Raw genomic sequence first — 14,796 nt, 5'->3', positions numbered from 1 at the left:
TCTGAATCTGCTTAGTGTATTCATCTCTTGGTCTTCCTCTACGATTTTTACCCTCCATGCTGCCCTCCAATACTAAATTGGTGATCCCTCGATGTCTCAGAACGTATCCTACCAACCGATTCCTTCTCCTAGTCAAGTTGTGCCACAAGCACCTCTTCCCCGCAATTCTATTCAATACCTCCTCATTAGTTATGTGATCTACCCATCTAATCTTCAGTATTCTTCTGTAGCACCACATTTCGAAAGCTTCTATTCTCTTCTTGTCTAAACTATTTATCGTCCACATTTCACTTCCATACATGGCTACACTCCATACAAATACTTTCAGAAACGACTTCCTGACACTTAAATCTACGCTCGATGTTAACAAATTTTTCTTCTTCAGAAACGCTTTCCTTGCCATTGCCAGTCTACATTTTATATCCTCTCTACTTCGACCATCATCAGTTATTTTGCTCCCCAAATAGCAAAACTCCTTTACTACTTTAAGTGTCTCATTTCCTAATTTAATTCCCCCAGTATCACCCGACTTAATTCGACTACATTCCATTATCCTAGTTTTGCTGTTGTTGATGTTCATCTTATACCCTCCTTTCAAGACACTGTCCATTCTGTTCAACTGCTCTTCCAAGTCCTTTGCTGTCTCTGACAGAATTACAATGTCATCGGTGAACCTCAAAGTTTTTATTTCTTTTCCATGGATTTTAATTCATACTCTGAACTTTTCTTTTGTTTCCTTTATTGCTTGCTCAATATACAGATTGAATAACACCGGGGATAAGCTACAACCCTGTCTCACTCCCTTCCCAACCACTGCTTCCCTTTCAAGCCCCTCGACTCTTATAACTGCCATCTGCTTTCTGTACAAATTGCAATTAGCCTTTCGCTCCCTGCATTTTACCCCTGCCACCTTCAGAATTTGAAAGAGAGTATTCCAATCAACATTGTCAAAAGCTTTCTCTAAGTCTACAAAAGCTAGAAAATAGGTTTGCCTTTTCTTAATCTTTCTTCTAAGGTAAGTCGTAGGGTCTGTTGTGTCTAGACAAGACAGCCTAGACACAATGAGAGGAAGCCGAAAGGCACGCGCTTAAACTCACGCAGGCTGGCGTGAGGTCTGAAACAGGATACGTAATGAATGCTATAAAGAAAAGTACGTAGCTTCTGGAATACTTAACTTTAATCCATAATTGTATAACATCGCTCTTGATGATACATGCTTCATATAATAAATATCAATGGAATACGGCGCCTTGCTAGGGCGTAGCAATTGACTTAGCTGAAGGCTATGCTAACTATCTTCTCGGCAAATGAGAGAGTCTTCGTCAGTGTAGCATCGCTAGCAAAGTTAGCTGTACAACTGGGGCGAGTGCCAGGACGTCTCTCTAGACCTGCCGTGCGGTGGCGCTCGGTCTGCAATTACTGACCGTGGCGACACGCGGGTCCGACGTATACTACCGGACCGCGGCCGATTTAAAGGCTACCACCTAGCAAGTGTGGTGTCTGGGGGTGACACCACAGGGTCAGTATTGCCTCACGTGTTCCAACATTTCTACGGAATCCAAACTGATCTTCCCCGAGGTCGGCTTCTATCAGTTTTTCCATTCGTCTGTAAAGAATTCGCATTAGTATTTTACAGCTGTGACTTATTAAACTGATAGTTCGGTAATTTTCACATCTGTCAACACCTGCTTTCTTTGGGATTGGGATTATTATATTCTTCTTGAAGTCTGAGGGTATTTCGCCTGTCTCATACGTCTTGCTCACCAGATGGTAGAGTTTTGTCAGGACTGGCTCTCCCAAGGCTGTCAGTAGTTCTAATGGAATGTTGTCTACTCCGGGGGCCTTGTTTCGACTCAGGTCTTTCAGTGGTCTGTCAAACTCTTCACGCAGTATCGTATCTCCCATTTCATCTTCATCTACATTCTCTTCCATCTCCATAATATCGTCCTCAAGAACGTCGCCCTTGTATAGACCCTCTATATACTCCTTCCACCTTTCTGCTTTTCCTTCTTTGCTTAGAACTGGGTTTCCACCTGAGCTCTTGATATTCATAAAAGTCGTTCTCTTTTCTCCAAAGGTCTCTTTAATTTTCCTATACGCAGTATCTATCTTACCCCTAGTGAGATAACCCTCTAAATCCTTACATTTGTCCTCTAGCCATCCCTGCTTAGCCATTTTGCATTTCCTGTCGATCTCATTTTTGAGACGTTTGTATTCCTTTTTGCCTGTTTCATTTACTGCCTTTTTATATTTTCTCCTTTCATCAATTAAATTCAATGTATCTTCTGTTAACCAAGGATTTCTACTAGCCCTCATCTTTTTACCTACTTCTTCCTCTGCTGCCTTCACTACTTCATCCCTCAAAGCTACCCATTCTTCTTCTACTGTATTTCTTTCCCCCATTCCTGTCAACTGTTCCCTTATGCTGTTCCTGAAACTCTGTACAACCTCTGGTTTAGTCAGTTTATCCAGGTCCCATCTCCTTACATTCCCACCATTTTGCAGTTTCTTCAGTTTTAATCTACAGTTCATAACCAATAGATTGTCGTCAGAGTCCACATCTGCCCCTGGAAATGTCTTACAATTTAAAACCTGGTTCCTAAATCTCTGTCTTACCATTATATAATCTATCTGATACCTTTTAGTACTCCCAGGGTTCTTCCATGTATACAATCTTCTTTCATGATTCTTAAACCAAGTGTTAGCTATGATTAAGTTATGCTCTGCGCAAAATTCTACCAGATGGCTTCCTCTTTCATTTCTTAGCCCCAATCTATATTAACCTACTATGATTCCTTCTCTCCCTTTTCCTACGCTTGAATTCCAGTCACCCATGACTATTAAATTTTCATCTCCCTTCACTATTTGAATAATTTCTTTTATCTCCTCATACATTTCATCAATTTCTTCGTCATCTGCAGAGCTAGTTGGCATATAAACTTGTACTACTGTAGTAGGCGTGGGCTTCGTGTCTATCTTGGCCACAATAATGCGTTCGCTATGCTGTTTGTAGTAGCTTACCCATACTCCTATTTTTTTATTCATTATTAAACCTACTCCTGCATTACCCCTATTTGATTTTGTATTTATAACCCTGCATTCACCTGACCAAAAGTCTTGTTCCTCCTGCCACCGAACTTCACTAATTCCCACTATATCTAACTTTAACCTATCCATTTCCCTTTTTAAATTTTCTAACCTACCTGCCTGATTAAGGGATCTGACATTCCATGCTCCGATCCGCAGAACGCAAGTTTTCTTTCTCCTGATAACAACGTCCTCCTGAGTAGTCCCCGCCCGGAGATCCGAATGGGGAACTATTTTACCTCCGGAATATTTCACCCAAGAGGACGCCATCATCATTTAATCACACAGTAAAGCTGCATGCTCTTGGGAAAAATTACGGCTGTAGTTTCCCCTTGCTTTCAGCTGTTCGCAGTATCAGCTCAGCAAGGCTATTTTGGTTAGTGTTACAAGGCCAGATCAGTCAATCATACAGACTGTTGCCCCTGCAACTACTGAAAAGGCTGCTGCCCCTCTTCAGGAACCACACGTTTGTCTGGCCTCTCAACAGATACCCCTCCGTTGTGGTTGCACCTACGGTACGGCTATCTGTATCGATGAGGCACGCAAGCCTCCCCACCAACGCCAAGGTCCGTGGTTCATGGGGGGTTATTATATTGTAAAATTTTCTTTTCAGTGTGTTCACTGTACATTATTTAACTCTCATTATAACTGAATTTCAGGTCTACTTTCACACTTGTTCTGTTAACAAGCTTATCTGCATTGGAGACAAGCAGTACAACACCATAAAAAATTAAGATGATACAGATATGTTCTATTGACACATATTCTTTCTGCATTCTTTAAGAATATGAACACTTCCTCTAAGAATGTTGAGAATAGTTTTGGTAATATAAGAGGACCATGCCCAATTCCTCTTCCAATTCTGAATTCCTCACAATACTGATGAAGTCTAATGAAAACTGAGACAATGCTACAGATATTCCTCAATGTCTACATCTACATTCTGCAAACTGCTGTGAAGTGCATGTCAGAGGATACTTTCCATTGCACCACATTTTATGATACCCTCCCAGTCCATTTGCATATGGAAAATAAAAAAAAAAAAAACTGATTGTTTAAATGACTCTGTGTGTGCGCTGTAATTAGTCTCATCATGTCTTCGTGGGTCCTATGACAATGATATATAGGAGGCTATAATATATCCCTAAGATCCTCAAATAATACTGATTCTTGACACTTTGTAAGTATGTTTTTGAAGGATAGTTGGCATCTACCACCCATGTCTGCTAGTTCTGGCGTTTCAGCTTCCCACAAGACACTCTTGTGGGCGAAACAAACCTGTGACCAGTTGTGCTGTCCCCTTTTATACATATTCAATATCCTGATAGACCTGTTTAGTACGGGTTCCACACTTTTGAACAACGTTCTAAGGATGGCATGCATAAGTATTTTGTAATGGATCTCTTTTGTAGATTGACTACATGTTTCATATATTATATCAATGAACCGAAGTCTGCCGTTTGCTTTACCAATGAATGAGTCTATGGGATCATTCCATTTTATATCTTCAAAAGTAATTACACACAGGTATTTGTATGAGCTGACTATTTTGAACTATGACTCACTGATGTAATAGTTATAGGAGACTACCCTTATATGTTACGGGGACTGCCCGATTTTACGTTTAAGTGCATTTAAAGCAAGTTACCAGCCTTTGCACCCCTTTGAAAACTAATTAAGATCTGACTGAATGATGGTGCAGCTTGTTTCAGACAATATTTCATTACAGATAAGTGAACCATCTGCAAACACTTTGAGGTAAGGGATTTGGAGCAGCGATTGTGTAAGGATGGATGAGTATATTGCCATAGTGACCCCATTCCAGTAATCCAGCAGGATCTCCAGTCACTACTCAAATCCTCAGGCCCATCCCAGAACCTCTCCCCGGAGTCCATCTCTCTACTCAGCCCTACCACTTCTACATGCTTCCTAAAGTCCCAGGACGCCCCATTCTGGCCGGTTACTGTGCCCCCAATGAGGGAATCTCTGCTCTCGTAGACCAACACCTTCAACCTATTACCCAGAACCTACCCTCCTATATAAAAGATATCAACCGTTTCCTCCACGAACTCTCCACAGTTCCTGTCCCTTTACCACACGGTGCGGTGCTCGTCACTATTGATCCCACCTCCCTGCACACTAACATTCCTAATGGCCATGGCCTTACTGCTATTGAAACTATATTTCCCAATGCCCGGCAGATTCCAAACCCCATCTAGAGGAATCCTTCCTAAGAATCCAGAATCCTAAACCCCCCACCTGGTTCAGATTCATTGATGACATCTTTGCTATTTAAATCAAAGGTGAGGACACCCTATCCACATTCCTCCAGAACCTCAAGAACTTCTCCCCCATTTGCTTCACCTGGTCCTACTCAACCAACAAGCCACCTTCATAGATGTTGACCTCCACCTCAAAGATGGCTACATCAGTACCTCAAGCCTTCACTGACCATAATTATCTTCTCATCCCCATAATTATCTTCCCAACCTTGTACAAAAGCAAATCTCGGACACATTATCTTTCCAGTCTCCCACCACCTCAAAACCGCTATCCGGTCACAGAGGATCATTCCCCTTGTAGCTCAGTACCACCAAGGACTGGAGCAACTGAATTACATCCTCCGTCATGGTTTCAATTACCTCTCGCCGTGTCCTGAAATGATAAATGTCCTGCCCACTATCCTTCTCACCCCTCCCACAGTGGTATTCTGCCGTACGCCAAACCTGCACAATATACTCATCCATCCTTACACAATCACTGCTCCGAATCCCTTGCCTCATGGCTCATACCCCTGTAACAGACCTAGATGCAAGATCTGTCCCATACACCTACACCAGTCCGGTCACCACATCACCTGTCCCATCAAAGGCAGGGCTACCTGTGAAACCAGTCATGTAGTCTACAAGCTAAGCTGCAACCACTGTGCTGCATTCTATGCAGGCATGACAGTAAACAAGCTGTCTGTCCGCACAAATGGCCACCGACAAACTGTGGCCAAGAAACAAGTAGACCACCCTGTTGCTGAAGACACTTCCAAACATGATATCCTTCATTTCAATGACTGTTTCACAGCCTGTGCCATATGGATCCTTCCCACCAACACCACAACACCAGCTTTTCTGAATTGCACTGGTGGTAACTTTTCCTGGATTACATCCTATGTTCCCGTAACTCTCTTGGCCTCAACCTTCATTAGTCACTGTCCTCACCCATCCACCATGTTGCCTTTCCAGCACCACATCCAGTCTTTTTATTTCTCTCTTTCTCCATTACTTCCCCCTCTACACCTCTCCCATGCCCACCTGCAGCATTTCACTGTCCACCACTCCCACCATATGGTCCCTCCACCTCCCTGCCCCAGCCTCCTCCTTACCCCCACCCACTCGCATCATGCACTGGTGCTGCTAGTCGCAGTGTGGTCACAGTTGCCTGAGACGGCAGTTGTGTGTGTGTGAGTTGCATATTTGTGTGTGTGTGTGTGTGTGTGTGTGTGTGTGTGTATTGTTTATGAAGGCCTTAATGTCCAAAGTGTGTGTCTATCGTTGATGAAGACCTTAACAGCCAAAAGCTTTAAATGTGAGAGTCTTTTCGTTGTGCCTACCTGTGACTCAGCATCTCCACTATATGGTGAGTAGCAAGTTTCCTTCTCATAATATTGAGGTTACTATTAATATTTTCTGGCAGATCATTAATACACAACATGAATAGAGAGGATCACAACATACTTCCCTAGGGCAAGTTACACTTTTTACCAAGAAATCCCCATTATGGTCATAAATTTTGATAAATACCCCTTATGTCTGTACTTTTGATATTAAGTGTTGGTGTGGTACTGGATGAAGTGCTTTCTGAAGACCAAGAAATACTGCATTCACCTGTCTTCCTTGACCCAAGGGTTTCAAGATGTCAAGTGAAAAAAAGCACAACTTGGGTTCTGTCTGATCGATATTTTCAGAATTCATGTCGGTCGGCATGGGGTCCCATTCTTCAAAAACTGTTGTTCTAGGTACACATCTATATAGTGCTTGGTCAACTAGTCTTCTAAACTTCAAATAAAATTGTGACATGCTCATGGGTAAGAGCTAAATGTTTCAAGTTCCTCTTTGAGATGTATCATGGCTGCCCTTTACTTAGTCTAGTGAACATGTAAATCTTTCTACTTGTTTTAGCTGTCTTTTGTAATCATTGTAGCTACAAGCACTTCTTGGTCACTGATAACAGTTTTGACAAGAGCATGAGGTCAGGTCTAATTGATGACATGAGACCTAATATCAATTGAACTTTGAAATAGGATTAGAGCAAGCAGTATTTCCTGACAGCAGAAGTTCAAGGTAAACTTAACCACATGCACCAGTTTACCATCAGAAGATTATTGTGATTGCAAAACTAGTTAGCAGATTTATTTTCACCATGAATAGACTTCAAGACTACCTTTTATAGATACTTTCCAGAGAATGCCTTTAACATCAATTCACAGGACATCTTGTCACAGCAATGACTTACAACTATATTTAACACAGCCAACTGTTGCTCAATTGAAGTCTCCTCCAATGATGACAACATGAGTGGGAAACATATGTACTAGTGAGCTGAGATTTTCTCTGAATTTTCAGTCACATGTGGCAGCATATCTGGTGGTATATGTTTATGCTAACCTCCCATAAGTTTAGCCAATCCACCTGCATCTACACACATACTCCACAAGCCTCCATGGGCTGCATGTTGGAGGATACACCCTGTACCATTGTTAATCATTCCCTTTCCTGTTCCACTTGCAAATGAAGCATAGGAAAAATGATTGCCTATATGCTTCTGTATGAGCACCTGATTCCACTTATCTTCGCATCCTATTGGTGGTAGTAGGATTGTTCTGCAGTCTGTGCAAATGTCAGTTCTCTGGACTTTCTCAATAGTGTTTCATGAAAAGAAAATGATCTTCCTTCCAGGGATTCCCATTTGAGTTCTTGGAACATTTTCATAATACTCACTTGGAAATCAAATTCAACTTGCTCATGATCCCAAACATTCCAGTAGTATCGACAAATTGTTTGCACATGTGTTCTGTATACGGCCACCTTTATAGTTGAGCTCGCATACAGTTTCAATATTTGTCTCAGTGGGTTTGAGACTTTTGCCTACTAGGCCATATACAATACCCCCATTACCCATTGGCCTTATCTTTCTAAATAGACTTATATTTACCTCAAAACACTCACTGCTGTCAATTTCAGCTTTCAGACAGCTTTTATTTAAAACTTCCTGGCAGATTAAAACTGTGTGCCGGACCGAGACTCGAACTCGGCACCTTTGCCTTTTGCGGGCAAGTGCTCTGGCAGCTGAGCTACCCAAGCACGACTTGCGCCCTGTCCTCACAGCTTTACTTCTGCCAGTACCTCGTCTCCTACCTTCCAAACTTTACAGAAGCTCTCCTATGAAACTTGCAGAACTAGCACCCCTCAAAGAAAGGATATTGCAGAGACATGGCTTAGCCACAGCCTGGGGGATGTTTCCAGAATGAGATTTTCACTCTGCAGCGGAGTGGGTGCTGATTTGAAACTTCCTGGCAGATTAAAACTGTGTGGCGGACCGAGACTCGAACTCGGGACCTTTGCCTTTTGCGGGCAAGTGCTCTGTTTGGAAGGTAGGAGACGAGGTACCGGCAAAAGTAAAGCTGTGAGGACGGGGCGTGAGTCGTGCTTGGGTAGCTCAGATGGCAGAGCACTTGACCGCAAAAGGCAAAGGTCCCGAGTTCGAGTCTCGGTCCGGCACACAATTTTAATCTGCCAGGAAGTTTGAAATCAGCGCACACTCCGCTGCAGAGTGAAAATCTCATTCAGCTTTTATTTACCTAGTATTGTTCAAGCTGCACTGCTTTTCAGGAGTTATTTAAACTACAACACCTTGTTTCAAATGCTTTGGCAGTTGATCTCTAGCATTTTAATAGTTTTATCTGCAGAGGGAGGATAGTGTGGTATTTCTTTTGATCTTATACTAATACAGTAAGGTCTCCTACAACCTTCTTATCTGGACTGGATGGGAGTTGCCTAATCAAATGAAGTCTTGTGTGCATCCCACGCACAATCAGCGACCTGTTACCCATTTCATAATGGTACACCCCTTACTTTGAACTCATGTTTTGGTTACACTGCATGACGACCACTGATGTGTTGTACCTTGCTAGTATAGTGGAAAGGCCTACTTTTATTTGGTGTACGAATGTCACATTTTAGTTGAAAACAGGCGACACGTGCGGCAATATTTAAGAGAAAGTATGCTATTTTGTGCATTATTTCGCAAGTGTCAACAATGTGGAGTCACAGAAGCCAGACCACAATTAGGAGAGAAATTCTTTTTCTACTTGCAGGCAGATTTCCATTAATTTCTGATTATTCATTTCATTGCTATAATGTCTAATGAAATATGCTGCAATTGAGTTACCACTGCAGCTATTGCAGCAGAGACAGCATAGCATGGGAGTAAAGTCTGAACTTTTGTTCGTTACATTGTATGTCATTACTAATGAATACCCTCTGTGTGTGTCATTAAAAGTTTGTAAAGGAACTGCGTTAGCAGCTGCAATCCATGCAAGGCTATCATGGAACATAATTGTTGCACCAGTGCGTTGCCACTACTATAATATCTGAAAAGTGTCTATTCACCAGCAATGAATGGCAACTTTGTACCAGCATTCCAATACAGCACTGCAGCATACAGTTGACGTTTCGAGTAGAGGAAAATAAAACATGAAATTGTAAGTGAGAATGTGTGAGTTGCAGTACGCTTGCTTTAGTAAATTACTCATATCACAAGGCACTAGATGAAAGCTTCACATTATTGCTTTCTATCCATTCAATAATAGAATCCTTCCTCTATTTCACATGTGGATTTCATGGTACTTGATTTATCGTTGTGTGTTATGGAGCCTGATCTATAATAATTACAGATCTGTTTGGTAATTTCTTCAAGAATGTTCCTAAACCACTTGTTGCCGTGTCAGCTATTTATCCCAAAATGATAATCTGCATCTTCTTTTTGGCCAATAAATTCTAAGCCAGCATTTTACACAAACCCATCTTCATTCCCAATGTGGCACATTATAATCCCAGACCTAGATGGTGTTTGAATTCCTCCTTTCCAGCCATTCCAGTCTTTAACAACAGTTTACGTTAAAAATACAGTTTCACTTGTGATTTTGAATGATTATAATATGTAACTCTCATTTACAGTCAATATTCTTAAAAATTATCTGGTATTTTTATGTAATTAAAGCTTAAAAATCATTAAATATCAAGATTTCATCATGTGACTGAAAAAATTCTGTTATTGGCTAAAACTCTGATGATGTCACAGACAAAGCTATGTGTGTGTTACAGGAGTGTTAGCCGAAGTTACTAGGTTTTTATGTACTTTTTTTACATATAGTTTAGCTATTCAGTGATGGTCCGCTGCTCGTGGTCTCACGGTAGCTTCTCACTTCCCGAGCACGGGGTGCTGGGTTCGATTCCCGGTGGCGTCAGGGATTTTCACCTGCCCCAAGATCGCTGGGCATTGATGTGTCATCTTCATCATCATCATTCATCCCCATTACGGTCAGAGGAAGGCAACGGAAAACCACCCATTAGGATCATGCCTAGCATTGTTCCCCTACGCTCCATCAAGAAGCATGGAACTTCATTTCCATTTCCATTTCCATTTCAATTCAGTGATGAAAAACGTATTTACAACTTTTAAGTAACAATAGAGAGGAATATTGTGAATGCTGATAGAGGAAACCTTACGAAAGTTGATGTGTTTATGCTCCGCTCAATTAGAGCAGCAATATGTGCAAGGATGGACTTTCTTGTCCCTGTTCCCTGCAACATAATTATACTCACACAAAACTAGGCAAATGTAGAACTTTAGGAAATATGCCCATATCTTAGACGTAGATTGTTGACTATCAGTCATGAATTATGACAAAGAACAATAAAATTATTCTTGACAAATCTTAGTGCTCATTTCCGCTATATAAGACACTCAACAGATGACAAATGCATTTACTTTGCTCAAAAACAATTACCTCATTTGGAAAGCACTGCTATTAGTGAAGATATCAACATGCTCCCACAGTACAATGTGGTGAAGGATGATGAAGTTTTGTATGCGGAGAGATACAAAGCACATACAACACACAAAATATGGGCTGTGCTGTTTGTGAGTGTAAGCTAACATCAGACTTAACTTCATCTTATGTAAGCTGATGAAACTTCAAAAACTTAAACAATAAGGATCCTAATTAGATAGTAGAAAGATTTTAAAAGAACACACGGTTTCTAACAAAAGGAAATAGTGTGTGGTCACATTAACTAGAAAAATCTTTTTGAACGTTACACATGAGGACAGCTATTGCAAATGTAAGCACATGCAAATGCCAAGAAAAAACAATATACTACATTTCTAACCTGTGTGGTGAAGTTTTGTAATTGTGATTTGGTTTTCATATAAAAGGACTGTCAATTTGTTTTACAAAATGTTAAAATATTTCTGATAGCTGGATTCGAACCAGCAACCTATGGATATCATCTTCACATATTCGATAGTCCATCACTCTTACCAATCGAGCTACCAAATGATGCACAATGAAGTGAGTATAATAAGTTTTACTAAGAATTTGATGTCATTGTATTTTTTAATTAACCAAGGGAACTTGGGCATCAATGTGGTGGCATTTTGCTGGAGCAGTGCAGCCACTTTCTACACACCTTCTCATCCTTTGGGACACACTAAAACAACTTTTGAAGAGTTTTTATGGATGTACTTGTATAGTGTGGCAATACACACAATTTGTAATCAGTTTTCTGAAATGTAAATTCCACAACAAGACATCACTGTGAACAAGTTTTATGATAATAGGAGCAGCGAGGTAGCAGTAATGTCACAGGTATCATATGAATTGAGTGGAGCATTTTAGTGGGCTTTCAAATTATTTGAATTTGATTTCCATTTTTATAAAAAAATACAGAATTTCAAGAGGGAAAATAACCATGTTATGAGCATAAAATGATGTAATTAACCATTAAGGCGATTCCCAGAAAACAGTCAAATGCTCTATTTCTCCTTGTCAACTGTATACATTTTCTGATGCATAAGGCATTTTTTACTGTATACATTTTCTGATGCATAAGGCATTTTTTTGTTCTTGCCATCCAAACTTTCTTGAATGATTTGCACTACACCAACTGTCATCAATGTAATAAACAGCCCATTCAGTGTTTCACAAGTCTCTTACTTTATGCAAGAACTCATCTCTTTTTTCCTGGTACTCAGTTATTTTCCCTCAACTCAGTTTGTATCTGAAGCCTATTTCTGAATAGCATTCAGAGAAGTCTTACATTTCAGTCTTCAACTTTTTCAATACGTCCACTACGGATAGAAACTGCTTTCCCAAACAGGAGTTGTAGATTTTCCTTCTATGATTCCTTTGTGTAAACTCATCCAATGCAAACATCTGTCTCCTGCCACAACTCATTTTTGGTTATACAGACACAAAAAGGGAAGCTCGTTTTGTATTATCACGTAATAGGGGAGAGAGTGTGGCAGATATGATACGCGAGTTGGGATGGAAGTCATTAAAGCAAAGACGTTTTTCGTCGCGGCGAGATCTATTTACGAAATTTCAGTCACCAACTTTCTCTTCCGAATGCAAAAATATTTTGTTGAGCCCAACCTACATAGGTAGGAATGGTCATCAGAATAAAATAAGAGAAATCAGAGCACGAACAGAAAGGTTTAGGTGTTCGTTTTTCCCGCGCGCTGTTCGGGAGTGGAATGGTAGAGAAATAGTATGATTGTGGTTCAATGAACCCTCTGCCAAGCACTTAAATGTGAATTGCAAAGTAGTCATGTAGATGTAGATGTAGAAGTTTTTCTATATCCTCTTGAAATTCCTTTCAGTGTACTTTCACTAATACTGAAACATTCAGATGTTCTCATTACTAGCTGTGATACTGAACTGCTCATGACTTTTCTTTTCTGGCCTCAAAGTAAGCAGGTGCACTGATTGCCAGGGACTTTTCACAACCCCATAAATGATGCATTGTTTGAAAAATGTACAAGGCAACAAAGCATGACTGTTTCCTACATGACGGGAAGCCCCAATGTAAACACTATAACAATGAACAATGAAATGAAAGTACCGTTCAGAGGTTCGACAATGTATCTGAGCACATGGTGAATAACAACATAAAAACCAATAAATTAAACATGTGATATTAGTGTTTTATAAAGATTTATGTCCATAAAAAATAACACCTTTGAATGACAACAACAGAGTTAGCTTTACACCTTTTGTGTTGTTTGTATGTCTAACTATTAGGCAAATTGTGGCATCCGCCATTGTTATGACAAAACAACTAATTACAGTCTGACTTCTGTGACTCATTTGACTTGACATCCAACAAAAAATGTTCAGTGAAGCATATTTTCTTTTAAATATTACCAAACATTGCCCCTTTTCAAATGAAATATAATATTCGAATACCAAATAAAAGGAGACACTTCCACAATGCTGGCAAGGTGCAACACATCAGCATTTTTATGGGATGTAACCAAAATATGAGCTTAAAGTGCACCTCTGACCCATTCAGGAGGACCCCATGGTTCTCAGCCCTATCATGCAAGTCTAGGAAGTCACAGCATGGGGCTGACACAGTACAGAAACTTGAAAGTCTCTGGTACATGCCTTCCACTTAACTCAGGGCCAGAGGGACAGTGTCAGTCTTGGGAACAACGCTGCAGACTGGAGCTGTTTTGAAATTCTGTGAAACACACTGGTCTTCTCAGACTTCTCCGCCAATCGCTGGAATGATTCACATTTAAACTCTGAGCCAAGGTGATGGGAAAATTTCATTCCAATATGCACACCACTTTTCATACTAACAAGAACTATATTTTATACTAGTGCTACTATTACTACGAGAGAAAATAATTTGTTGAGCAGCATAGAGACAATAATGAACTGTGTACCATTGGCAAGACTGGGCAAAATGTATGACCAAATGTTTACACGTGAGATATTTTTTAATTATAAAGGTTTATGATATGCTCTTAATATCTGCATGATTCAATAACATTACTAACTAAGGTTAGTGTATGTGTGTCAAAACAGATACCTAACATTTGTAACAAACATCAAACTTGTGGGTTCTTAACAGCTATGAGCAATTAACTTTTAACTCACCTACAAACTGATGGACATCTGTGGTCTGACCATAGTCTACAACAATTGCTGCTGTTACTAATTCGTCAATCAGCAGTTTGGAAAATCCCTCATGTAGAAGAGCTTCCTTAAGTGACACATGCAGAGCCTCTGCAAGTTCTAAATCTGTTCCTGCCATTAAATCATTCACACTTGGAAATGCAAATCCTGATTTTTGTAGTCCATAGATCCTGAAAGAACAAACAGAGAATAGTTCACTAATTAATGAATTGCACACACACATTACATAATTAATACTTTTATTTGGATAAAGGAATAAAGAACCTACTGGCTAAAAATGCCTCATGTACAGGGTTATTACAAATGATTGAAGCGATTTCACAGCTCTACAATAACTTTATTATTTGAGATATTTTCAAAGTGCTTTGCACACACATACAAAAACTCAAAAAGTTTTTTTACGCATACACAAATGTTCGATATGTGCTCCTTTAGTGATTCGGCAGACA

General features: G+C 40.2%; 1 protein-coding gene across 1 annotated transcript in view; it reads right to left on the bottom strand.

Annotated features, from left to right (window-relative positions):
• Nucleotides 1-14,796, bottom strand: part of LOC124783015 (prenylcysteine oxidase-like) — an 85,219-nt gene that overhangs the window by 9,997 nt on the left and 60,426 nt on the right. Inside the window, exon 4 of the mRNA XM_047253990.1 lies at nucleotides 14,309-14,517. Within this exon, the coding sequence (XP_047109946.1) occupies nucleotides 14,309-14,517 (209 nt within the window). The remainder of the gene's footprint in view (nucleotides 1-14,308; nucleotides 14,518-14,796) is intronic.

Source organism: Schistocerca piceifrons, chromosome 1, assembly GCF_021461385.2.
Source record: "Schistocerca piceifrons isolate TAMUIC-IGC-003096 chromosome 1, iqSchPice1.1, whole genome shotgun sequence".
In the NCBI taxonomy this organism is placed as follows: domain Eukaryota; kingdom Metazoa; phylum Arthropoda; class Insecta; order Orthoptera; family Acrididae; genus Schistocerca; species Schistocerca piceifrons.
The sequence above is the reverse complement of the archived record's forward strand: the minus strand, read 5'-3'. Positions and strand labels throughout refer to the sequence as shown.